The sequence below is a fragment of the Schistocerca gregaria genome, chromosome 2, assembly GCF_023897955.1.
Source record: "Schistocerca gregaria isolate iqSchGreg1 chromosome 2, iqSchGreg1.2, whole genome shotgun sequence".
NCBI classification, from domain to species: domain Eukaryota; kingdom Metazoa; phylum Arthropoda; class Insecta; order Orthoptera; family Acrididae; genus Schistocerca; species Schistocerca gregaria.
Window position 1 is genome coordinate 765808943 of NC_064921.1, and position 25255 is coordinate 765834197.

Genomic DNA, 25255 nt, shown 5'->3' on the forward strand with positions numbered 1-25255 from the left:
TTAAGATTTGTGAAGACGAATGGCCACTTGTAAGTAGCCATAAAAATGTTCCAGTTCCGACGCTGTGTAATACTGACTTTTAAACAGTTTTCTTGAAATAAAAGCACGTAACTATTTTTTCCTTTGCCTGAGAACTAGAGGGGGGATAGTGGGGCTGGGTAGCCCCCCCCCCCCGCCCCCCCCCCCCACCCCCCCTTGTCCATGATGGCTATGGGTGCCCTTGTGCTCCCTGACCAGTCTGGTCTAGCTGCTGTTTGTATCTCAATGCATCGCTCGCTGGTATTGCTAACGTACCGTGACGACGTTCTGTACTAGGTTAATATACATCAAATTACCATCGTAGCTAGTAGGTGCAGGAATATTCAGCAAGAGTAGTGTTTCTAGTTTTGCCAACAAAATGCTGAATTTTCCGATTTAATGCGCACGACTCCCATCCCAGCTCACCCTCCCCTCCCCTTCCGTCTCCCGTCCCCCTTGAAAACTAAATCAGGTAACAGACTGACCTGTAATGTAGCGCAAGACCTAGGTTCACTTCGAAGGTGACAATCTGGTTGCGAGTTAGAGAAGCCAACGAATACGAGTACAGAAGAAGATTAAGGTTACACACTGGAATGTAGCTTAGGCTGATGACTATGTTCGCATGCCAAGTATAACACACTTCGCAGTATTTGACGAACTTTTCTTTATAAAAACTGAAACTGGAAGGTAAATCCAGAAAAAGTGTATTACATAATCTAGCTCCGATGAGTATTTTGAAGCATATGATGAACATACACTAGCGAACGAATACATTATTACCACCGCCCACCGCGAAGTTGAGTGCTGCCTGGTGGATGGTTCAAATGGCTCTGAGCACTATGGGACTCAACTGCTGTGGTCATTAGTCCCCTAGAACTAAGAACTACTTAAACCTAACTAACCTAAGGACATCACACACATCCATGCCCGAGGCAGGATTCGAACCTGCGACCGTAGCAGTCGCACGGTTCCGGACTGCGCGCCTAGAACCGCGAGGCCACCGCGGCCGGCGCTGCCTGGTGGAGCTGTGGGATCTGACGCGGCAGAGAAAACATATAACGATGGTAGGTAATGAAAACCTCGTAATTCCACTTTGTTAAATTTTGCAAAATAAACAAAAAAGAGCTTCTTAAGAAACAATATAAAGTGACACAGAAAGTCGCTGCATGTGTGACTGTACACTAGAAGCCTAGTTATTGATAGATTGGGGAAATCGATGCACTTTCAAATCTCTCTTTGACTATGGCGTTACTGGGTACTAGTCTTATAAGGTTTTCACAGACAGATGGAGCTAAGAGTTTTTCATTGCCTACCATCGACAAGCAGAGCAGAGACTAATGGGGTGTCAGTCTAGCGACGAAATGGGCGGAAAATGGGCAAATCTACTAAAGTAACAGACCGGGTGCCTGGGAACGAACATCTCGGAAACGGCTAAACTGGTCAGCTGTTTGCTTGCTACTGTCGTTAGCGTCTATGGAAAGTGGTTGAAGGACTGTGAAACGACAAGTGGGCTTCAAGGAGTTCGTCGTCCGCGACTTGTCACACAACGTGAAAGTCGAAGACTTGCACGATCTGTAAAGCAGGATAGGCGCCGATCCGCGGGCCGATCTGACGACAGAATACAGTTCTGGTGCAGTGCACATTGTTGATCATGAGGTTTCGCAGCAGACGGAAGCTATGTGTTAGACTTAGCTACATATGGAAGTCAGCATTTTTGTATAATCTCCTGTTTTCTATAAGCTCAATAATATCTGCTGTAATCCATTTAGCCGGCCGCGGTGGTCTCGCGGTTCTAGGCGCTCAGTCCGGAACCGCGAGACTGCTACGGTCGCAGGTTCGAATCCTGCCTCGGGCATAGATGTGTGTGATGTCCTTAGGTTAGTTAGGTTTAATTAGTTCTAAGTTCTACGGGATTGATGACCACAGATGTTAAATCCCATAGTGCTCACAGCCATTTGAACCATTTTTGTAATCCATTTCCTCTTGTTTTTGGGTTCAGTTCTTCGAACTATCTTTTCTGCTGCTTTGTGTATACCAGATTTAATTTGATCCCAGTCTTCATTTACTCCACTATGTTGTAAATTCTTAGATAGATTGTCTGTTTCATGAGCATAGCGCATTGCCAGTCCCTCAGTTTTCAGTTTTTCTAAAAAATGGTTAAAATAGGTCTGAGCACTATGGGACTTAACATCTGTGGTCATCAGTCCCCTATAACTTAAAACTACTTAAACCTAACTAACCTAAGGACATCACACACATCCATGCCCGTGGCAGGATTCGAACCTGCGACCGTAGCAGGCGCGCGGTTCCGGACTGCGCGCCTAGAACCGCTAGACCACCGCGGCCGACTCAGTTTTTCTAGTTCTCATTTAAATTTTACTAGCTTTTTTTTCAAACGTTTTATATAAGTTTGACGAATTATTGAAGCGGTGTTTGATGCATTTTTGTTTTGCAGTTTTTTAAATTTTTACCTTGTCGTTGAGGAAATTGCATTTTATAGTGCTATTTCATAAATGCGTATTGTTTTCTTTATTTTTACCAGAACATCTCTCTGTTTCACGGTACAAGTCAACAGTTTTAGAAAAAAACTGAATTAAACATTGATAGTTTTAGTTTGGCTATAAATCATGTTTATTCTTAAGTAACAGGCATGTGAGTAAATAAGAAGAACAACAATGTTGGTAGATTACCTGGACCTTCATATATTGTCACTCAGTTTCTAGATAGTTCACCGCCCCAGTTTTTAGAGGAATCTAGTAAAGAACTGATCGCATACGTAAAGAAAGCGATCCTTATGAGGTAACGCGACACACCTAGCGTACAGGTAACACGGGTTCGACATTAACTGACCAAAGCTACTAGGAAAACTACAGTAGTCTGCGATTACTTTTGGTAGTCTACGGTAGTTTTACAACTCTAGACGCAGGTAAGACGTAATGATTTTAACTAACGTATATGGTGACATTTTGGATACACCTCGCAAAAGCAACTTGTAATGGTACTTGAATTACCTAACCATTGCGACACCTCACCTCAGCCCCCCGATATCAGCAAATATTCTGTAAATTAATTAACATAATTAACATATTTCTGTGACAACATTCAGATTTGATTTCATTAATGTAGAGGTACTTTGATACATCGATATGTTTATATTGCAATCATATTATTCTTATGTGTATTCTTTCCTTTGTCACTATGATCTTTGACGTACTTGTAACTCTAATTTTTGGGCGCGTAAGCGCTTAGTAGAGAGTCAAGTCTTGGTCGTCATGTTGAAAAGACGCAAATTATAGTTAGTTTACGAAATGTGAACTTTAACAGTGTGAAGATTTTTTCAAGTATGTTTTATATTGTGAAGTGACGTTGCAACAAAAGTAATAAAAAAGAATAGTAACTTAAATTCGGAGTGCTGATTACTATTTTACGTTACCATTGTCCTAACTTGAAAAACGTTTAATCTTCAAGAATGGTTTATGAAACACATCTATAAAACTTTTGAATATCGCAGACTAACACCTAGGCCTCTTTGCATCCGAGCTTGGAATCATCACTACCTAGATTTTCGACGATTGAGCCATGAGTTCACAACGAGAGCAGCGTGGGAAACACGAAAAGATGAGTGCCTAGTTTATCTATTACTTCATGAAATAACTTTATTAACTGTGTTCTAACGACACCTGCCACATAATAGAACTTTGTTGTTGCCCGAAAATGCAGTGAGCAACACCTTAAACTCTGGTCGTATAGTAAAATATGGAATCGTCAAAGACTTTTATGTTCCTTTTCAAGTGTTTCAGAAGACGACGTGGATAAAAATAGACGCCCGGCGGCAGGTGTATTTTTGGCATGCTGAGAGAGGCGCTTTTCGATGTATGTCCGGCGAGAATCCCGTCGAGAGTGGAATATGAAACGAGTGCGTGCAGCGGACGTGGGTGTGCATGGGATGTGTTGGAAAGGGGGGGGGGGGGCAACACGTAATTCTGCCTGGAGGGGGTGGGGGTGGGGGCGGGGGTGGTGAGCGGGGAGCTAGGCCGATAAGCTGTGTCGGCGCGTCACACGCTCTCGCCGTGGACATTCGAGACACGCGCGCGGCGGCGCTTCCCTCCGAAGGCGTGCATTCCTGCAGGTAGCGCCCCGGCACACGTGACGCGGGTGTGTGTGTGTGTGTGTGTGTGTGTGTGTGTGTGTGTGTGTGTGCTCGCCAGCAGGCGATGCACTGGGCGGCGGCGTCGCCGCACTGCACTGGCCCAGCCTGCAGCCACGGAGAAACACGCTGAGTTTCTGACTGCTCGTGTGGTTCACGGCTTGGTGCAAGCCATCATCGCGGTAAGCGTATCGGTTTCGCTGCTTGTTTCACACGAGCAACTTCTCATTTTGCCTGACGAAGCAGACTTTTTCACCCAGAAAAGCCTGAGGCTCTCGCCAGGAACAGAAATCACGGATCCGCGTTACTAGTAGTAGACGTACAGCACTGCATCATTTTCTTGTGCCAACTCTTCATCCCGTTACTGGTTTTTTTAAGGCTCCCTCGGGGAATAAGGAAAATTCTGTGGTTTTTAGAAAGAAAATTCATTCTGGAAACAAGAATTGTATGAACAGCCATCAGGCTGAGATTTTCACTCTGCAGCGGAGTGTGCTTTGATATGAAACTTCCTGGCAGATTAAAACTGTGTGCCGTACAGAGACTCGAACTCGGCACCTTTGCCTTTCGCGGGCAAGTGTTCTACCAACTGAACCACCCAAGCACTTGCCCGCGAAAGGCAAAGGTGCCGAGTTCGAGTCTCTGTCCGGCACACATTTTTAATCTGCCAGGAAGTTTCAGCCATCAGGCTAACTGTGCCCAGGGCAAATATCGAATTTGTGCCTCCTTCCCCCAACCCATGTCTCCCCATTTCTGTTCATTCGTTTATCGAGTTTAGAATAAAGTAAAATGTACTGAAACTCCTTGTTCTCGCTCAGACGCTCCAATCGGGACCGACCGACCTCCGTGTCCTTTGCCAATGGCGTCATAACACACAGCTCTCTCAGCCTCTGTCGGCATTTCAGACCTTAGGGCTGCTAATTCTCATTACCTTACAGACGCTAAGTGCACCCCATCCCAATTCTCCACCAAGGAAAAATCCGAAATTGAACCTGGCTTCTCCTTATGAGAGTCAAACGCTCTGACTACATCGTTTCATTTTCCTCTCTATGTGTTTTTCTCCCATTTTCCTCACCAGTTCTGTGCAGAAGACCTCTTGAATTTCATTGCTGAAAACTTCACCCAGTTTCCTTAATGCACTGAGCAACCATTCGGATACGGAGATGGACGAAGAAAACTATGCACATTCCACTAATTCTTTTTTATACGATTCAGTTCAAACCATACAAAACACGCAGTCCATATTTGTTCGCAACTATAGCGCAATTACTTTTCATTTGTTTCATTGTCGATCCATGTAAAGCTGTAACAGCCAAAATAACAAACGCAAAATATATACTCTTTACAGTTTCGTTGCTTTGGCTCACTTCCCAGGATGACAGGCTCCATCTGTAGTCGAGACGGTCTAAGAAGATCCGTGACAGCTCGTGGCACTGTTGCCAGCTTTCAGCTGTGAAGCGCTGACAGCTGCAAGCAAAAGCAATAGCCGTCTACATAGCTGTGACAACACTGAGGCGTTGACGTAGAGATGTTTACAAAATCGCGTTAGTCTATTGGTTGAGATAGGCCCGAGAAGCTACCTCGCCCGGACCTCTGCTGTTGTCAGGTATCAACTTACGCAGACTTAACTCGCTCTGTTTACCGACAAGAAAACACTCTGCCTCTTCCCAGGTTAGAGCCCCCAAATCGTTTCCTTTCTTCTTATTCTCCTACTTTGCCCTTCCTCTTCCTTTTTTTTCATCGCTCTTTCACTTTTTCTTTTCCTCCTGTGACAAAAACACGCCCACACAGAAAGGACGCCCACGGTAAGAGCCTGGCTACCACACCCTAGTTCTGGTAGTGCCCTTGATAACAAATTTACTAACTGGTGTGTCTGTAGCTCGCCGACAAGACTGACTCAATTGTGGCTTTGAAATGTAACGTCCTAGTCCTCAGTCTGTGGATGTTACGGTTATTCTCGCTTTTCTTACTTTTCCGTGCACGTACACGCAACGTATCCCTCGCAGGCATATTTAACGAGTGAAGTCCAGCAGCAGTATATATTGGCCTTGTCGAATATGCGAGCCGACCCGTGTGGCCGATCGGTTCTAGGCGCTACAGTCTGGAACCGTGCGACCGCTAAGATCGCATGTTCGAATCCTGCCTCGGGCATGGATGTGTGTGATGTCCTTAGGTTAGGTAGGTTTAAGTAGTTCTAAGTTCTAGGGGACTGATGACCTCAGCAGTAAAGTCCCATAGTGCTCAGAACCATCTGAACCATTCAAATATGCGAGATATACGAGTCTTTCAAGGTTTCGGCAAATATTATGTTCAAAGCGCGAGAAGAGTCACGAAGAAGAAGCGAGGTGGGCCACTATAAATAGTGATATAAGTCGGTGGAAGCAGTTGAAGAAAAGAAACAAGCAAGGGTTGCATCTAACGGACATAGAGTTAATTAGAAACAAAGCACAGGTTTTTATCAACCAAGCATGAGGAAGGAATTGGTTATGCTCTCACTGGAGTAGCACTGGAGAAATCCGCTTGGTCCAATTGGAACTCTGCACGCCTTAATGTAGTTACATGGGCGATGGTTTGAACCCCAACCATTCAGAATAAGAGTCCACTGTCCGAAACACTGCGTTGACTCATAGTAATCTATGAATACCATGTCAGTGAGTCACAACTGGGCTCAGTCAACTCACATAACTACCTGGATGTGACGCTTCGTAGGGCTATAACGTCGAATGATCACACTGGCTCAGGCATAGGTAAAGCAGGTGGATGACTTCGGATCAATGACAAGATAGTGAGAAAATGAATTCGGCCTTAAATGCTCATGAGTCTCATCTTAGAACATTACTCGAGTGTACAGGATACCAACCAAGCAGGATTGTGTGACCCACGGGAGAGTGTCGCAGAAATACTGAAAAAAAAAAACTTAATTGCCAGACGCATGAATGAAGCATGTACAGCATTTCTCACCAATCTCGCAAATGCCTATTTACAAAGTTTCACAAATCAATATCAGCCGAAGAATCTAGAAATACTCTCAATTCATTCTTCCCCTCCCCATTAACGTATCGCTCCCATACAGAGAACGTGAAGGTAAGAGGTAAAAGCGTACAGCCTCCATGAAGCAGAAAGTTTTCCCGCGCTCTGCACACAGTTCGAACGGGTGGATGCCCTAAAATCTGGTACCTTATGAAGTACACTCTGCCATGAACTTCGCAGTACTTTGCTGAATATGTACGAAGATGTAGACGTACTTAACGCGGCGAGCACAGTTGGTGTGACGACTAAAGAGAACATTTGTTTCATCATGACTCTACTTCCTCTTCCAAGCCGAAGACGAACTGAAATCGACTCACCACATCTCTTAATTAGAGATGCCAAATTTATACTAAGAACATACACAAAATCCAATCTTAATCAGCGTCACCGTCAAAGACGTTACGTAGAAAAGTTTTAATTATAGGTGTTTACATGTGTGTACCTCTCCAACCCCAGAGGCCGAGTACAGAGCCTTGGTTATGAATATCAGTAAAGAGATCAGTAAAAAAACGTGCGATGGTATAATTATTTCTTCTTCGTTCTGCATGTTTTAGGCATTTGCCTGTTACACCGTCTTGGTTCAAATTATTGATCTTTCCACCTTTCCCGTGGTTTCGATAAAGAGCTTCCGCCCGCTGCGTACTGATTCATCATTAACTTTGATAAAATTTGATATTCTGTCGCCTTCCATTCTTGAGGTATGATCCTTCTAGTTGTTCCTGTATTCCTTAATATTGAAAGTTGTCTTAATAAATAAAATATATAAAGAGGATTATAAGAATGTGCAACTGTTTCCTTTACTTCTGGATTGTCTCTTTCTGAATATTAGGTCTCTTCATAATTTAATCTGTAGCATATCAAAATATTCCATTCATAGAAAAGAAATGTGTGCATAAGATAACCTCAAGCTTACAGTTAAGAATTAAATCTATCTGTGTGAGATCCAGCCGCGGTGGCCGAACGGTTCTAGGTGCTTCAGTCCGGAACCGCGCGACTGCTACGGTCGCATGTTTGAATCCTGCCTCGGGCATGGATGTGTGTGATGTGCTTAGGTTAGTTAGGTTTAAGTAGTTCTAAGTTCTAGGGGACTGATGACCTCAGATGTTAAGTCCCATAGTGCTCAGAGACAACCATTTGTCTGTGAGAATGAGAAGCAAATCTGATTGTGTGAAATATGTCCTGTCTGACCAACACTGTCTGTTACAAAAGAAAAATTAACTTTGAACTTTAATGAGAATAATTAAACTCAACACTGTTAATTGAACCTGTAAAACTGAAAACTCCTATGTCCTGTATTCGACTTAGTTGTGTGGCAGTTGAAAACGCCATGCAGTTGCTCTCGTAGAAAAAGATAGAGAAGGCGCGTATCAGTTTATGAGCTGCTACCAACTCCAGACAATCGTGGTAGTGCAGTTCGATATATGCAATGCAAACTTGGTTCTCATAAAATTTATATGTTATATAAAAGTAATGTTCATCAGGTAATGGCAGCTAGATAATGACGTAGGATAGTCTGAGTTACTCTCTAGATAAAAACTGTTCGCAAGAAACTGTATTTAAAAAATTCATGTAAAAAAAATTCTTGACATCACCGCACTTACAAAATTTCACCATTTAATGCTTAGCAAACAATAAGAAAATATTTCCTTCCATACAAATTTGTTATAACTAGGAATAACACAATAAATGTATCACCTTTCTACGGTTTATTGACACAACACTGATACAAATAATTCTGTTACGAAGCGCCAAGTTGTAGAGGAACATTTTAGGCAAAGTTATACAAATTTATGGTGGTTATGCCAGTGTACTGGAAGTGCAAGTGAAATGCAGAATTCCGGCGGATATTCCAAGTCCGCTGATATACTAAACGTAGTGAACGTTGAAGTCCAAGTTCCAGTATAGCGTTCCGATTCGAAATCCAGAGCGCAGCCGAATCAACATTGAACAGCAGGTTCTTCCGAACTGAGGAGTGGGAACAAATCACTGTGAGAACTGACTTGTAGACGTCAGGCGTTAAATAAAGCTCCATAGTTAATGCAGCCGGCGGCTGGAGTCGTTGTATGTTCCGGGAGAACCAATACCTGAGTGTTACGGAAAGCCAATCGTGTTTTAAAGCGCTCGCACACGAAGGCGGTCTGCGATGTTAGCAGCGGGCCGGGCACGGAGAAGTGCGGCCAGCGTTGCATTTCTTGGCCGTGCGTAATGGAGCTGGCCGCTGCTCGATGCGAAGATTTAGTAGCAATGGACACCATAAAATTACAGTTGCATAGGATCAACACCGGAGAAATACAAGAATTTAACGCCTCATGAAAATTTGTTCTAACACAGAAGTCTTCATACCAATCATCGTCTTTTCAAATTCATTAACATCGACTGAGAAAAAACTTCACAAAAATAGCAAGAAATTCCAAATTAGGATGTCTGCGTTGAACCAAGAACGCCTAACCAGATGCTGCCATAGGAAAGTAAAATATGTCCATTCTTTACCCTAAATCCCTTTCTTCTCAAAATAGTATCTATCTTAGTAAGCCCATCTCATTCAGTGCATATTGATAATATTACTTTTGTAATAATAATGTCGTCCATCAGATCAACACCGTGCAGCACCGTGTTCTGCGTCCTTCCTGTTCAATCTCAAAACCACGACACCCCTCTACATCTCCCTAACTCCTCTGCTCGCGTTCAACACTCAGCACCCGCGCACCTTTGCAGAGCTAAGATGACCTAACCAGTCTCCGGCCAGCGCAGCGTCTCTGACGAGATTGCGAGCACATAACAACATGGTGTCCGTTCTAAGACATCCAAAAACAAGATAATTACGTATAAAATTATATACACGCACCTTCCAATCTGCTCCTTTGAGCTTTGCGGTCCCAGCTCTTCTCTGATGACAGCATTCTTCCTGCCTCAGATAGTGTGTAACCAGTCACTCTTTTTAGTAATCGCATCTCCGATGTTTGTATTTTTTATTCATTTTTCTTAAATTCCATGGCTCACTCCCATATAACACGTTTGCTATCGACGTTATTTTCTAGTACTTCAGAAGAGGTTACCTTCTTATTTCAGTTCTGAGCGTTCTATAAATTAATATAATTAAATGCTTCTACTTTATTTTGTATATCCATTCTGTGACGAATGAGGTAGTTTTTGTTAAGAAGTTGAACGAGTTTACTCTTTCTAATTTGTGTTGCTTTTTTTATTACATTGGTGGGCATTGGCTCCTGGCTTCTGAAAGCAATAATATAATGATAATTAATCGAAACCCTCAGCTGCCACAGGTGTTACTGACATACCTTGATGGGGACAGCTGAAAATGTGTGCCCCAACCGGGACTCGAACCCGGAATCTCCTGCTTATATGGTATACGCTCTATCCATCCGAGGACACAGATGAATAGCGCGACTGCAGGACTGCAGGGACTTATCGCTTGCACGCTTCCCGCGAGACCCACATTCCCAACTGTCCACAATCTACATACGTAATGTTCCTAATAAATACTTTGCCCATCCACTTGTTACTCGTAAGAGTTCGTGCAACATGTCCGCACTCGCACAGAAGGAGGTCGGGTAGCCATTTAACTATATGTGAAGATAGTAACTGAAACTTCGTGGCAGATTAAAACTGTGTGCCCCACCGAGACTCGAACTCTGGACCTTTGCCTTTCGCGGGCAAGTGCTCTACCATCTGAGCTACCGAAGCACGACTCACGACCGGTCCTCACAGCTTCACTTCTGCCAGTATCTCGAAAGAAAACATACCATTGATGACCGTGCAGCTTCTCTAGAATAGATGATAAGTAATTGAATCCCTCAGCTACCGACAGGTGTTGTTGACATACCTTGATGGGGACAGCTGAAAATCCCGGGTTCGAGTTCAGCTGTCCCCATCAACGTAACACCTGTCGGCAGCTGAGGGTTTCAATTAATCATCATTTATTCTACAGAATCTGCACGGCCATCAATGATATCTGTTCTTTCGAGAACAGTTACTATCTTCATAATAATATGATATACACATTATAAAAATGAACTGAACCGATTTAAACCAAAATTGGCACAGATATCCCTTGCTCTCAGCGAACAATCGCTGTGAAATGCGTGAAATTTGCTTCATCGTGCATGATGTTTAAATTTATTACTTCTTTGCTATTAACTCTGTTCGCAGCGTATTTCACCGCTAAATGCACACATGCAAATACATAAGTAGAGAGATGACATCATCAACGCTGAATGCATGAAAAAATGAGGCATCATTCATAAAGTTTTAATAAATTTATTCTTATTAATTATACTTAGGAAATCCCTGACACCTGGCAGCGCATTTGATAGCTTTCACCTGCGATGCGCAAACGGCTGTAGGCGAAAACAATAGCCGTCTACACAGCTATGAAGAGGCGTTGCCATAGAGACGTTTACAAAATCAAGGTGTAGACACGCAAAGCATCTGCGCCCAACGTACAGAAACTGTTCGGCATACTGTTCTTATATATTTGTACGTTATGCATGTTTCTTTGTACGACTGTTCCATAATTTCGAAGGTGTTTTCACTAATACATGAAAATGATATTTTTTCGATATTACACTGCAACACGGTTCATTTTTTGTTTTCGTTTCTGATAGAAATGTGGAGAAATGAATATCCGGGTAATGGCGAGTTTGTCAGCCAGTAGATTATGTAACTTATCTGTTATGGATAAAATATGAGCAGCTCTTTGGGATGTGTTGCCAGCGACAATCATGACTTTATCATCAGCAAAGACTGATGTTATAGAATAATTCTTTTCGTTCTAATAATAAATGTAAAATCTTAACCCACTTATTCATTGCCTCACCACGTCGCCAGCGTAAGTATTGAAAAGTATTTGAGATAAACTGTCTTACTCCCGGATGTATCCTGATCTTATACATTGCACTTACTGCAGTGGCAATTTCTGATCCTTGGCACATGCATTCTGCCACCTTTATTATGTGCAGAGGTATTCCTCTTTTGTTCATATCTCCCATTGCGTTTCTGTATTTACTCCATCAAAAGCTTTCACATAGTCTGTAAATAGTGAATATGTGTCTCTATTGAACTCTATCTCTCAATTATTTGTCTAAAAGCGAACAAATTGTCTGTGTATGATCAGCCTTTCCTAAAGTTCGTTTGTTGTAGACTATTTTGAACAATTACTGCTAGTCTCTATGTTACTATTTTAGAATACATTTTATAGCCCCAGTTTAGAAGAGGAACGCCCCTGGTAGTTTTCGCAGTTGTTTTAAACACATATCGTCGCAAATTGGGATATTAACAGAGCGTTTTCATTGTTGCAGCGAGCTGTCGCCGAGGTCAGAGATGGCGCCAAACTCTGAGGAGGATGGCTCGCGACTTTCCACTGTTCAAGATGCCGGCTGGAGCCTCGAGGAAGCCAACAAGGTCAGTTTAAATGCCTCCTCCTCTTTGGCAGAGACAGTCATCAAGTCAGTACAAATTAAAAGCGATCACATTCCCAGATTCGCCTCTTAACCTTGGAATGTGCCCATATCTTGTGGCACGCTTCCTTAAAAGACGCTTTGGTTTTGATATTGGTGAATCACTGGAGCTGCTCTCGATGGATATGCGAAAATACTTAAAGTTTGTTCAGTTTTAAGAGGACTAGTTGCAAAGTAATGTCCGATCGGTCGTGAAATGGAAACAATTATGAATATCAAGAAGTTTTAATTGGAATAGTTAGCTACACCTTTTAGCTACTTCTCTACACAGTCGCCGCTCCGTCTTAGACATTCGTCGTTCTGTTCTACCAGCTTTCCAGTACCCTCGTTGTAGAAGGCAGCCGCCTGTGCTTTCCGCCAATTCTCTACACTAGCCTACACCTCGCGGTCTGCCAGAATGTTGTTTTCATAGCCCGTGGCTCGTTTGGGCAGAGATGACTGTCAAGAGGGGCCAATTATGGGCTGTATTGTGGGTGATCAAACACTTGCCGTCGGAAACGCTCCAAGAGCATCTTCATTGTCCCTGCAGATTGCAGCCGAGAATTGTCACGAAGAAGGAAAGGCATGGCGGTTATGTCATGGTGGACTGCACGACATCAGGTGAAATCACTCAAAAGGCCCTCAAACTCTGCGGGAGACTCTATTGTTCTATTCGTTTTTACGTGGTCACTGTGAACTCAGAACTGAAAAGAGCGACGTGACGCCATCGACGGGCATACTAGGGACACAACTCAACACATCTGTGCGAAGCTTCAACTGATTTTCATTGTGGATTCCATTTCGTGCCCGATCGGACCTTACTTTCTGAATATCCATCGTACATGTATTAATGTTCTGTTAGTAGTACAGAAGTCTCCATTAATTAGCATCAGTAACATCACTGTAGTCATGCAATCAGTCTCGAAATTATCACAGCATGCGCCTTTGCTTTGTCTAACTCAGAGTACTATTAGGAGATTTAAACAAAAGAAGACATTGCTACTGAAAGTTGTCGGTGACAAAGTTATATATATATATATATATATATATATATATATATATATATATATATATTTAAATCTTAGTGGCTGTCCACGAGATTATCGCAGTTCAAGTCGCTGTCAGTGCCATTCTTAATGTTGAGTTTCTAGGAAAAGATGCATCCAGCAGTACGTTTCTTTTTTATGGGGCCTCAAGGGGAGATTCTATTGCCTTGTGACACCGAGGTTGTATGAAAATGAAGTAATCCTACGCTTGTGAAGTCAAGATACGTTTTTGTGGAGTGAAGAAGAATTTGGTAGAAATGTGAAAGCTAACATCATTTCATAATAAAGTTAGTATCCAACTGCGTACTTCAAGGTAATCTGAGGGGAAAAGCCAAAAATATAGCAAGTTTCTTACAGTGAATGTCTGATATAAATTTGTGAAATGTAAAACTCTGCAGTTTAGAAAATGAAAAACATTTAGTGACTAGTATCAATGAGCGTGTATCAGAACCAATTAACTCATATAAATAGCTAGGTGTAATTATTTGTAGGAATATGAACCGGAATGATCAAATTGTCTCAGGTGTAGATAAAGCCGGTGATTGATTTCAGTTCATTTCCTTTTTACGGGAACGGCCGGCTTAACCGCCTCGGCCATCCGATCACTCCTCCCTGCCGATCCAAATTCCCTGCCTGTTACTAACTACTGACGTAGCGAAACCTACGCATTAACCTCTTACTCGAAGTCCGTTAGAGATCGAGCATTGTGTGCATCCGCATTGAAAGACGTTATCGTTGATCGCCGTCGTCTTATATATACACTGAAAAGCCAAAGAAACTGGTACACCTGCCTAATATCGTGTACGGCCCCCGCGATCACGCAAAAATGCCACTAAACGACGTGGCATGGACTCGACTAATATCCTGGAGGGAACTGACAGCGTGAATTCTGCAGCGCTGTCCATAAATCCGTAAGAACACGAGAGGGTGGAGATCTCTTCTGAACAGCACGTTGCAAGGCATCCCAGACAGATATGGTCAATAATGTTCGTTTCTGGGAAGTTTGATGGCCAGCGGAAGTGTTTAAACTCACAAAAGTGTTCCTGGAGCCACGCTATAGCAATTCTCGACTTGTGGTGTTTCGCATTGTCCTGCTGGAATTGCCCATGTCCGTCAGAATGCACAATGGACATGAATAGATGAAGGTGACCAGAAGGATGCTTACGTACGTGTCACCTGTCAGAATCGTATCTAGACGTGTCAGGGGTCTCATATCAGTCCAACTGCACACGCCCCACACCATCACAGAGCCTCCACCAGCTTGAACAGTCCCCTGCTGACATGCAGGGTCCATGGATTCACGAAATTGTCTCCATAGTCCCACATGTCCATCCACTCGATACAATTTGAAACGGAAACATGTTTCCAGTCATCGACAGTCCAATGTCTGTGTTGACGCACCCAGGCAAGGCGTAAAGCTTTGTGTCGTGCAGTCAACAAGGGTACACGAGTGGGCCCTCGCCTCCCAAAGCCCATATCGATGATGTTCCGTTGAATGGTTCGCACGCTGACACTTGTTGATGGCCCAGCATTAAAGTCTGCAGCAATTTGCGGAAGGGATGCACTTCTGTCACATTCAACGATTCTCTTCGGTCGTCGTTGGTCCCGTTCTTGCAGTAACTTTTTCCGGCGCAGCGCTGTCAGAGATTTGATGTGTTAGCGGATTCCTGATATTCACGGTACACTCCTGTAATGGTCGTACGGGAAAATCCCCACTTCATCGCTACCTCAGAAATGCTGTGTCTTATCGCTCATGCGCCGACTATAACACAACAATCAAACTCACTTCAATCTTGATACACCACTGGCCATTAAAATTGCTACACAAAGAAGAAATGCAGATGATAAACGGGTATTCATTGGACAATTATGTTATACTACAACTGACATGTGATTATATTTTCACCCAATTTGGGTGCATGATCCTGAGAAATCAGTACTCAGAACAACCACCTCTGGCCGTAATAACGGCCTTGATACGCCTGGGCATTGAGTCAAACGGAGCTTGGATGGCGGGTACAGACACAGCTCCCCACGCAGCTTCAACACGATACCACAGTTCATCAAGAGTAGTGACTGGCATATTATTGCTTGGCCACCATTGACCAGACGTTTTCAATTGGTGAGAGATCTGGAGAATGTGCTGGCTAGGGCAGCAGTCGAACATTTTTTATATCGAGAAAGGCCCGTACAAGACCTGCAACATACGGTCGTGCATTATCCTGCTGGAAAGTAGGGTTTTGCAGGGATCGAATGAAGGGTAGAGCCACGGGTCGTAACACATCTGAAATGTAGCGTCCACTGTTCAAAGTGCCGTCAATGCGAACAAGAGGTGACCGAGACGTGTAACCAATGCTATCCCATACCATCAAGCCGGGTGATACGCCAGTATGGCGATGACGAATATACGCTTCCAATGTGCGTTCACCGCGATGTCGCCAAACACGGAAGCGGTCATCATGATGCTGTAAACAGAACCTGGATTTATCCGAAAAATCGACGTTTTGCCATTCGTGCACCCAGGTTCGTCGTTGAGTACACCATCGCAGGCTCTCCTGACTGTGATGCAGCATCAAGGGTAACCGCTGTCACGATCTCCGAGCTGATAGTCCATACTGCTGCAAACGTCGTCGAACTGTTCGTGCAGATGGTTTTTGTCTTGCAAACGTCCCCATCCGTTGACTCAGGGATCGAGACGTGGCTGCACGATCCGTTACAGCCATGCGGATGCCTGTCATCTAGACTGTTAGTGATACGAGGCCGTAGGGATCCATCACGGCGTTCAGTATTACCGTCCTGAACCCACCTATTCCATATTCTGCCAACACCATTGTTGCGATACGATAAACCGCAATGGCGATAGGCTACACTCCGACCTTTATTAAAGTCTGAAACGTGATGGTACGCATTTCTCCTCCTTACACGAGGCATCACAACAACGTTTCACGAGGCAACGCCGGTCTACTGCTGTTTGTGTATGAGAAATCGGTTGGAAACTCTCCTCATGTCAGCACGCTGTAGGTGTCGGCACCGGCGCCAACCTTGTGTGAATGGTCTGAAAAGCTAATCATCTGCATGTCACAGCATCTTCTTCCGGTCGGTTAAATTTCGCGTCTGTAGCACGTCATCTTCGTGGTGTAGCAATTTTAATGACCAGTAGTGTAAATTGCGACTGTAGCAGCAGTAATCGATCTAACGACTGCGCCAGAAACTTTCCGACCGCAGGACTGTATTCTGTCTGTTTACGTCTCTCTGTATATTAATGCCTGTACCAGTTTCTTTGGCGCTTCAGTGCATTATTAAAACGGGGATTTCATATAATATTCAAAAGTAAATTCCTGTTTTAAGCACAAGTCCATAATTGTGATAGGTGATCGAAACCTTTTGACCGATAATGTAGATGTAGATACGCATCACTGTCTATTACATCCGTTAGGTCTTCTGGTAGATTATCTAACAGATCAGATCGAAGCAATTTTATGAAGAAAACGCCACGAGCGCTTACGTGATGATGTTGACCTTCGAATACAAAATAGCCCGGCTGCTGGAGAGTGACTGCGAACAAAGAGTCTCCACACGCGCTTCAGACTGTTCGCGTGCGACGCCTCAGTCGCTGGCTGACAGCCTGTTCTCTCTGGACAGTGGCCTGCGGCTTGGGCAGGTGGAGTCTCGGCAAGACCGCTCAGACGTCTGCACGCAATCCTCCAAAGCACGGGCACGCACGGCCCCGAGGCGGCGGCCGCTGGGACCCAAGTCTGCGCCTGTCCTTGAGCTGAGTGGCCCCAGGCACCAGTTCCCCAGGCCTCGCCAAACGCGAGCGCCGTTTCTCCTCCGTTTTCGTTTCTCTGAGAGTCCAGTATCTTGCACTGTCTGGTGGAAACTGTTTGATCCTCATGCCAGTCGAATTTTCTCGACAACAATTTTTCTAATACACAGGAAGTAACAGAATTACTTAGGAATTCTCGACAGCTGTGCAGTACATGTCTACATCTGCATCTACAAGGATACTCTGCAAATCACATTTAAGTGCCTGGCAGAGGGTTCATCGAACCACTTTCACAATTCTCTGTTGTTCCAATCTCGTATTGCGCGCGGAACGATTGAACACCAATATCTTTCCGTACAAGCTATGATTTCTCTCATTTTATCGTGGTGATCGTTCGTCCCTTTGTAGGTCGGTGTAAACAAAATATTTTCGCATTCGGAGGAGAAAGTTGGTGATTGGAATTTCGTGAGAAGATTCCGTCGTATCGAAAAACGCCTTTCTTTTAAAGATGTTCAGCCCAAATCATGTATCCTTTCTGTGACACTCTTTTCCATACTTCTCGAGCATACAGAAAGTGCTGCCTTTCTTTGTACCCCGTCAGTCCTATCTGGTAAGGATCCCACACCGCGCAACTGTATTCTAAAAGAGGACGGACAAGCGTAGTGTAGGCAGTCTCATTAGTAGGTCCGTTACATTTTATAAGTGTCCTGCCAATAAAATGCAGTCTTTGGTTAGCTCTCCCCACAACATTTTCTGTGTGTTCCTTCCAATTTAAGTTGTTCATAATTGTAATTCCTAGGTATTTAGTTGAATTTACGGCTTTAGATTAGACTGATTTATCGTGTAAACGAAGTTTAACGAGCTCCTTTTAGCACTCATGTGGATGACAACATACTTTTCGTTATTTAGGATCAATTTTTCGCACCATTCTGATATCTTTTCTAAATCGTTTTGCACTTTGTTCTGATCTTCTGATGACTTCATTAGTCGATCAACAACGTCATCTGCAAACGACCTAAGACGGTTGTTCAGATTGTCTCCCAAATCGTTTGTATAGATAAGGAACAGCAAAGGGCCTATAACACTACCTTGAGGAACGCCAGAAATCACTTCTGTTTTACTCGATGACTTTCCGTCAGTTACTACGAACTGTGACCTCTCTGACAGGAAATCCCAAATCCAGTCACATAACTGAAATTATAAAGTACTCAATTTTAGTACGACCCGCTTGTGTGGTACGGTGTCAAAAGCCTTCCTTCCCGAAATCCAGAAATACGGAATCTATCTCAAATCCATTATCAATAGCACTAAACACTTCATGCGAATAAAGGGCTAATTGTGTTTTTCAGGAACGATATTTTCTAAACCCATGTTGACTGTGTGTCAATAGATGGTTTTCTCCGTGGCAATTCACAATGTTCGAACACAATATGTTCCAAACTTCTGATGCATATCGACTTTAACGATATGGGGCTGTAATTTAGTGGATTACTCCTACTACCTTTCTTGAATATTGGACCAATAGTTTGCGCGAAGAGGGCGCGAGAATATTGAGAATCTCGCGCGACGAGCATGCCCTATAGCTTATGTAGTTTTTGAAGGCCCGTTTGAAGCTTTTTCCCAACTTGATGGAGCGCAAGTGACCTGTATGTAATCATTCGTCTCAATTTCCTCTACGCTGCTATGGCACCTTGTAAACAATAACAATGTTTGAATAATACAGAAAATAAATAACAATATAAATTAAATGGGTTCTAGCTCGGAAACCATTTGAAGTTTGTTGCTCAAAATCATTAATCTTATCGTCCCTCAAAGCATGTACCTTTCTGCCTGACTCACCCTGTATTTTCGCATTCGGATGAGTAAGTTGGCGATTGAAATTTTGTGGAAAGATCGCGCCGCAATGAAGAACCCCTTTGTTTTAACGATTGCACCTCCAATCCGCGTATTATATCCCTGACACTCTCTCCACTATTTCGCGATAACAAGAAACGAGCTGCCCTTCTTTGGAGTTTTTCGATACCCTCCGTCAACTCTATCTGGGAAGGATCCCATACCGCGCAGCAACGTTCTAGCAGATGACAGTCGAACGCAGTGAAATCAGTCTCTCTAGTGCATTTCTTGCTTGTTCTTTGTGTTCTGCTAATAAAACCCAGTCTTTGGTTCGCCTCCCCCACATGTAATCGTTCCAAATTAAGTTTCTCGTAATTGTTGTCCCTAGGTATTTAGCTGAACTGACAACTTTGAAATTTGTGTGGTTTATCATGTAAACAAAATTTAACGGATTTCTTTCAGTGCTCAAGTGGATGACCTCACATTTTTCGTTATCTAGGATCCATTGTCACTTTTCTCACGATACTGATGTCTGAAGCACTTTGCAGTTGACTTCGATCATCTAATGACTTTACAAGACGGCAAATGACAGCACCGTCTGCAAAAAATCTAAGAGGGCTGCTCAGACAGTCTGCTAAAAAATTTGTCCAGATTAGGAACAGCAGAGAGCCTATCTTGAGGATGAGTCAAAGGATAGAAAAAGAGATCGAGATAAACCACCCCAACAGTTCACCCAGTCGTCTCATTACGAGCGGAGTACATGAAAGAAGCAACGAAGATTAGGGATGAATCTGCACTCAATGACGAGGTCACTAGAAACCGTGCACGGTACTAGGAGAGGGAAACTTCTCATGCTCTTTCCGAAGCAACCATCATAGTATTGGCCTTGATCAATTTAGCGACTTGTAGCGTTTTATTTGTCTCGGGTCGATGGTGATGGTTGTCCCAGTCTGGTTGACATGGAGAGTCTGGATCTTTCAGCGTGTGCCTTTCACAGCTGTGGTGACCTGAAGACATGCATGGGCGTCACTCCAGCGATCACGACGACTCCGATCTGTAACTGTTAAAAACAAACCACTAGCTTGGTTGATTAGTTTCAGACACTGTCTCCCTTAGCGTATCGAAGGAGCAGCACGCCGGAATGTGTAAGCGGCCCATGTTTACAATTGAAACACTGGTTTCGAAGTGTGTCGGTCTTCGTTACTTCGAACCCACAGCGACTGCTTCGCATGTTCGCGGCAGGCTGATAAGCTTACGCGAATTTGATAACTGTAGTTCTTATGCCCGGTTTGCGAGTGAGTGCTCAAACGCAGATAATAAGATATCTTCAGTTATAAAGTCCATCACTCAAGCCGATGCCAAATCATAGTTTTGAGAGGATTTGGATTTATTAATTAATATAGCGTCTTCAAGGCTTCGCTACGGTGTTAATTCAACAACTAATACGACGTAACTCCAGAGATAAAATACTCTTCGGACAACGTACAGAAAGCGTCGTATTTCAGTGTAAACTTGCTGATCACAGTTAATAAAATCACTAAATCACCTTTAACTTTAATTTCACAATTACACAGTAAATTTCCATTAAATGGCGTACCCGATACGAAGCATTTAGGTTATATTGGAGTTTATTGAACTTCGTAATTATTTAAACCTGGACTGAAAACACACCGATCTGTCTTTCAGGGACTTGAATCTATTTGCATCAGCGATTCTGACATTGACTACAACTTCCGACAACACGGCGTAACTGTCAGTTCTTCGTGATCGCGTGTAGCTGTTTCCTACTCAAGGCTAATAAGAGTTTATGTCGGCGGTTGGTATATCGCTGTATCCTTTGATGTTCGTGACAATCACAGATCACGAAGGGTAAATCCCAGCGTTAATCAGGTATCGCACGATTTACTTTTCTTTCACATTTAATAACTGCCCCGTTGTCTGGCTAAATCGTAATAATTATTTTACTTCAGTTCGAAATTCTGACTAGGACGTCAAGTCCATATTGAAAAACTTTTAAACTTCAGATCGGTTTCAAACAATCTAGTAGCGTTCAATAGGCTTACTACTATTGCGACGTCTACAAGAGAGACTGAATTAACATCTCCATTGCAGTGTTACATTGTAGTAGCAGCGAACTTAACAGCTCGATGCGGATAAGCTTTCTTCTTGGATAAATGTTATCTCTGATATATTTATGGTCCGGGCTTTAACCTTCGTAAAGAACATATTTTGAATTATTTATATAAAGTTTCAGGCGTCGTATCATCTGATAGTCTTTCATTTAGTCCTTTCTTTATGAAAAACGTTATTAGTTACATAGTATTCCTGTTAGTCAAACTTGCAATAGTGTTAATTTTGTTGTCAGTAGCTCCCGTCAATGCCAGGTAACTAATTTTGCTATTTCCTTTGCTACCAAAGGGCTTTCATTAGGGGTTCCATATTTGGGGTGTTACAGAATCCACGGGAAATCTGAACCCTTATGGCGGCACTCAATTTTCAACCCCGCTCTCCTGGAACGCAAGTCCAGAGCCTGAAGTACTGCGCTCTATCGTTCGGTCACTGCAGCTGACCCACATCCGCCGATGCCGGCAGCATGGTCCATGCAGCGGGACGCACGATGCTGCCTCCCTCTCCCTCCCTTCCCCACTCCTCTTCCACCTGAGACGTGAGGAATGCGGACTTCCGTTAAGAGTAGTTGGTGCGTAAGGTCTGGTACAGTGCAGGCTACAATGTAATGGAAAGCTCCGCTGGACAAGTGCAGTGTGTGGGGGACTGCACCAAGTCCTTGCCTTGTAGCTATCAAGAGACTGACGATCCTCAAGACTACGCTAAAGAGCTGGTAGGTTTGATAATGTGCAAATCTTAAATCACTCCGCAATATGCGTATCGATTCGACATCTACAGTGGCATCTATAGCCCACAGGCCACTTTACCACGTGTAGCAGAGGGTACTTTTATGCCACCGTCACTTCTCCCTTTTTCTGGTCTCATATCGAATGATTCAAGGAAAGAACGATTGTTGGTAAGCCTATGCCTGAGCTAGAATCTCTCTCACGAGACAGTTTGTTTGTCTATTAATGTAAGAAAATAAGTAAATTTATTTGCAACAATTTCTGTACAATATTGTAACTGCGAAACATTTTTCATTCTCTAACGTCGCTGTCATTGTACGGGGGATGTTCGGAAAGTAAGGTCCGATCGGTCGCGACATGAAAACAACAGTGAAAATAATTTTGTTTCGTCCACAACAGTTAGCCACACCTTCCAGCTGCCTCTCTAAATAGTCGCCGATCCGACTTAGACATTTGTCGTAGCATTGTGCAAACTTTCCAGTACCCTCGTCACAGAAAGCAGCCGCCTGTGCTTTCCGACAGTTTTCTACGCCGGTCTGTCTTTCGTTGTTTGTGCCAAAATGTTGTCTTTGTAGCTGCGGTTCATGCGAGCAGAGATGGAAAATCGAGGAAGCCAAGAAAGGGCTGTTTTGTAGGTGATCAAACACTTCCCATCGAAAACACTGCAGGACCACCTTCATTGCTCCTGCAGAATGCCACTGAAAATTGTCTTGAAGAAAGAAACGGATGACATTTATGTTATGTGGGCTGCATAGCTTCAGGCGAAATCTCTCACCAGGTACAGATACTTGGTGGGAGACACTGTTGTTTTAGGCATTTCCACATGATACTTGGCACTCTGAACTGAAAAGAGTGACGTGAAGCTATCAGTAGGTACACTAAAGACACTGCCCAACACATTGTGCAAAGTTCCAACGGGTGTTCACAGTGGGTTCCAATTCGCATCTAATCGCACCTTACTTTCCGAGTACACCTCTTAAAAACTAAACTACACCCTTGCTGTTTAACTCATTATTGACGATATGTTCAACATTGTGACTACTGAGTGAAACCACTTTCATATTTATGAAATCATAGTTGGGAAATCCCGTGTCAGTAGTAGCAACAAAGAGTCAGTGGTGGCAATGAAGAGTCAAAAGTCTTCAGCTTCACACATGCAACGCACGTATGGACAAAAGTGCTAAAATTAGATGAATTACGGAATATCCATGCGGATGTAGTAGCCAGTCTACGCCCACTCTGTTCCTGAACAGTACGCAGCAACACGAAGCAGTATGGTTAAGAGAAAAATTACTTGCACGGTACGGTAGTGAGTGGAGAATATTCCGTCGCAGCCGGGAGCGTTACCCCACTCCATAATCCAAGCACTTACCTTGCTGGGCGACCCCGGAGTGTCCCCTGGGTAAACATTTGCGACGGAGGTACAGCCAAGCGACGCAGCTGCTGCTCTTGATGTTTAGCCAGTGGGTGTTGTCACAACATCAAACAAGGCTTTCCCATTAGACGGATATTCCTTTTAAATGGTAATTTACTGCTGCAGGTGCCTGCCCTCTTGCATTCTGATCACTTTTCGATTTCTGTTTTTCAATTGCAGCTGTGTCAACCCAACCCGTATGGCTAAAGAAATCATCTGGATACCCCTCGTACAGGCAACAGCATCGTCCGCGAACAGCCTCATAGACATCTCGACGTTATACAGTAGATAATTAACATGAATTGTTGACTTGTAACGGTCATATAACACTCCCGGACGGTAGCCTTGAAATTAATTTTACATCTGTCGATTTTGTTCTGTTGAGAACGATATGTTGAGAAACAGCTGTTAGAAAGCCCCGAATTCAGTCACAAATCTGGTCCAATCGGTTAGTTCTTATTTCGTTCATCAATTGACGATTCGAAATTATATCAAATGTGATCTCTTAGCTTTCCTCGGAGTGACTGATGACAAACGTGTTTCCTTTAGTAGGGGAAAGGGGGGTAAGATCGGGTAGGTAATGCGCCAATGCCCTTTGGAGCTATACTATTTAACCTAGAAATTGCCAGATTTAATAAAAACAATAATTCTTTGATTGGGTATAATACATTAATCCTAGAAAGTCATAGCTTCAGTACTTTTTTAATGAAAGGTTCTCTTATAGAAAAAGTCAAATCACTCGTCTTACCCCGCTAGTGAGACAAGAGTGGGAACAAACAATAACTTTAAGAGAATACAACAAAGCAAAATTGTCAGTGGAAAAGCACCAGAGTTCTGTTTTTAAATATGATTTAGCTAACAATATAATTCGCAGAATTCCAATGTAAAGTAATAATCCCCATCATCTGCTCACTACCGCCCCCGGTAGCTGAGTGGACAGCGCGACAGACTCTCAATCCAAAGGGCCCGGGTTCGATTCCTGGCTGGGTCGGAGATTTTCTCCGCCCAGGGACTGGGTGTTGTGTTGTCCTAATCATCATCATTTCATCCCCATCGACGCGCAAGTTGCCGAAGTGGCGTCAAATCGAAAGACTTGCACCAGGCGAACGGTCTAGCCGACGGGAGGCCCTCGTTACACGACATTTCATTTTTATCTGCCCACTGGGCCTTTCGTGGGCCCAGCAAAGACATTTTCCGCATTAACTCCAACCGCCTCCTTTTGAGTTTGAAAATATGCCGTCACAATACAAGCAGTTGATATCGCAATTGTTCTTATCGCCCTCATCCACAGAATCGTTGTCGAAAGACTGACCGGTACGGCCTGGTCTTGGCCCCACTCAATGCACCCGGTCTCAGCTACAGTACAGAGCTTACAAAAATGAAACAAAACCATTCCATTGTTGAGCTGAATCCCTATTGTTTGCTATAGTATAAATACTTAATAATTATGTAATTCCTAACTAAGTAGCTTTTTTGTAAGTGCAATGACTGTCAAATTATCACAGTTTAAAAACAAAACAAAAACATTACTCAGTTTATACCACAAAAGAAACTCTTGCCTTCACAGACATGGTTAACTGAACAGAAACAACACGCCAACGTGGTCACTCTTCCTTCTCGACTAGTGGAATGTAATTCTGTGTCTCTCCCCCAAATGGCGTAAATAGTGACCTCAGAAACACAGTGACCAGTTTCACCC

The 25255-nt window shown here is 43.5% G+C and overlaps 1 protein-coding gene across 3 annotated transcripts in view; it reads left to right on the forward strand.

Annotated features, from left to right (window-relative positions):
• LOC126334988 (uncharacterized) overlaps positions 1–25255 on the forward strand; it is an 854692-nt gene that overhangs the window by 540343 nt on the left and 289094 nt on the right. For all 3 annotated transcript variants that reach the window (XM_049997796.1, XM_049997797.1, XM_049997798.1), the window contains one exon: positions 12508–12610. In XM_049997796.1, coding sequence (XP_049853753.1) covers positions 12508–12610 — 103 coding nt within the window. The remainder of the gene's footprint in view (positions 1–12507; positions 12611–25255) is intronic.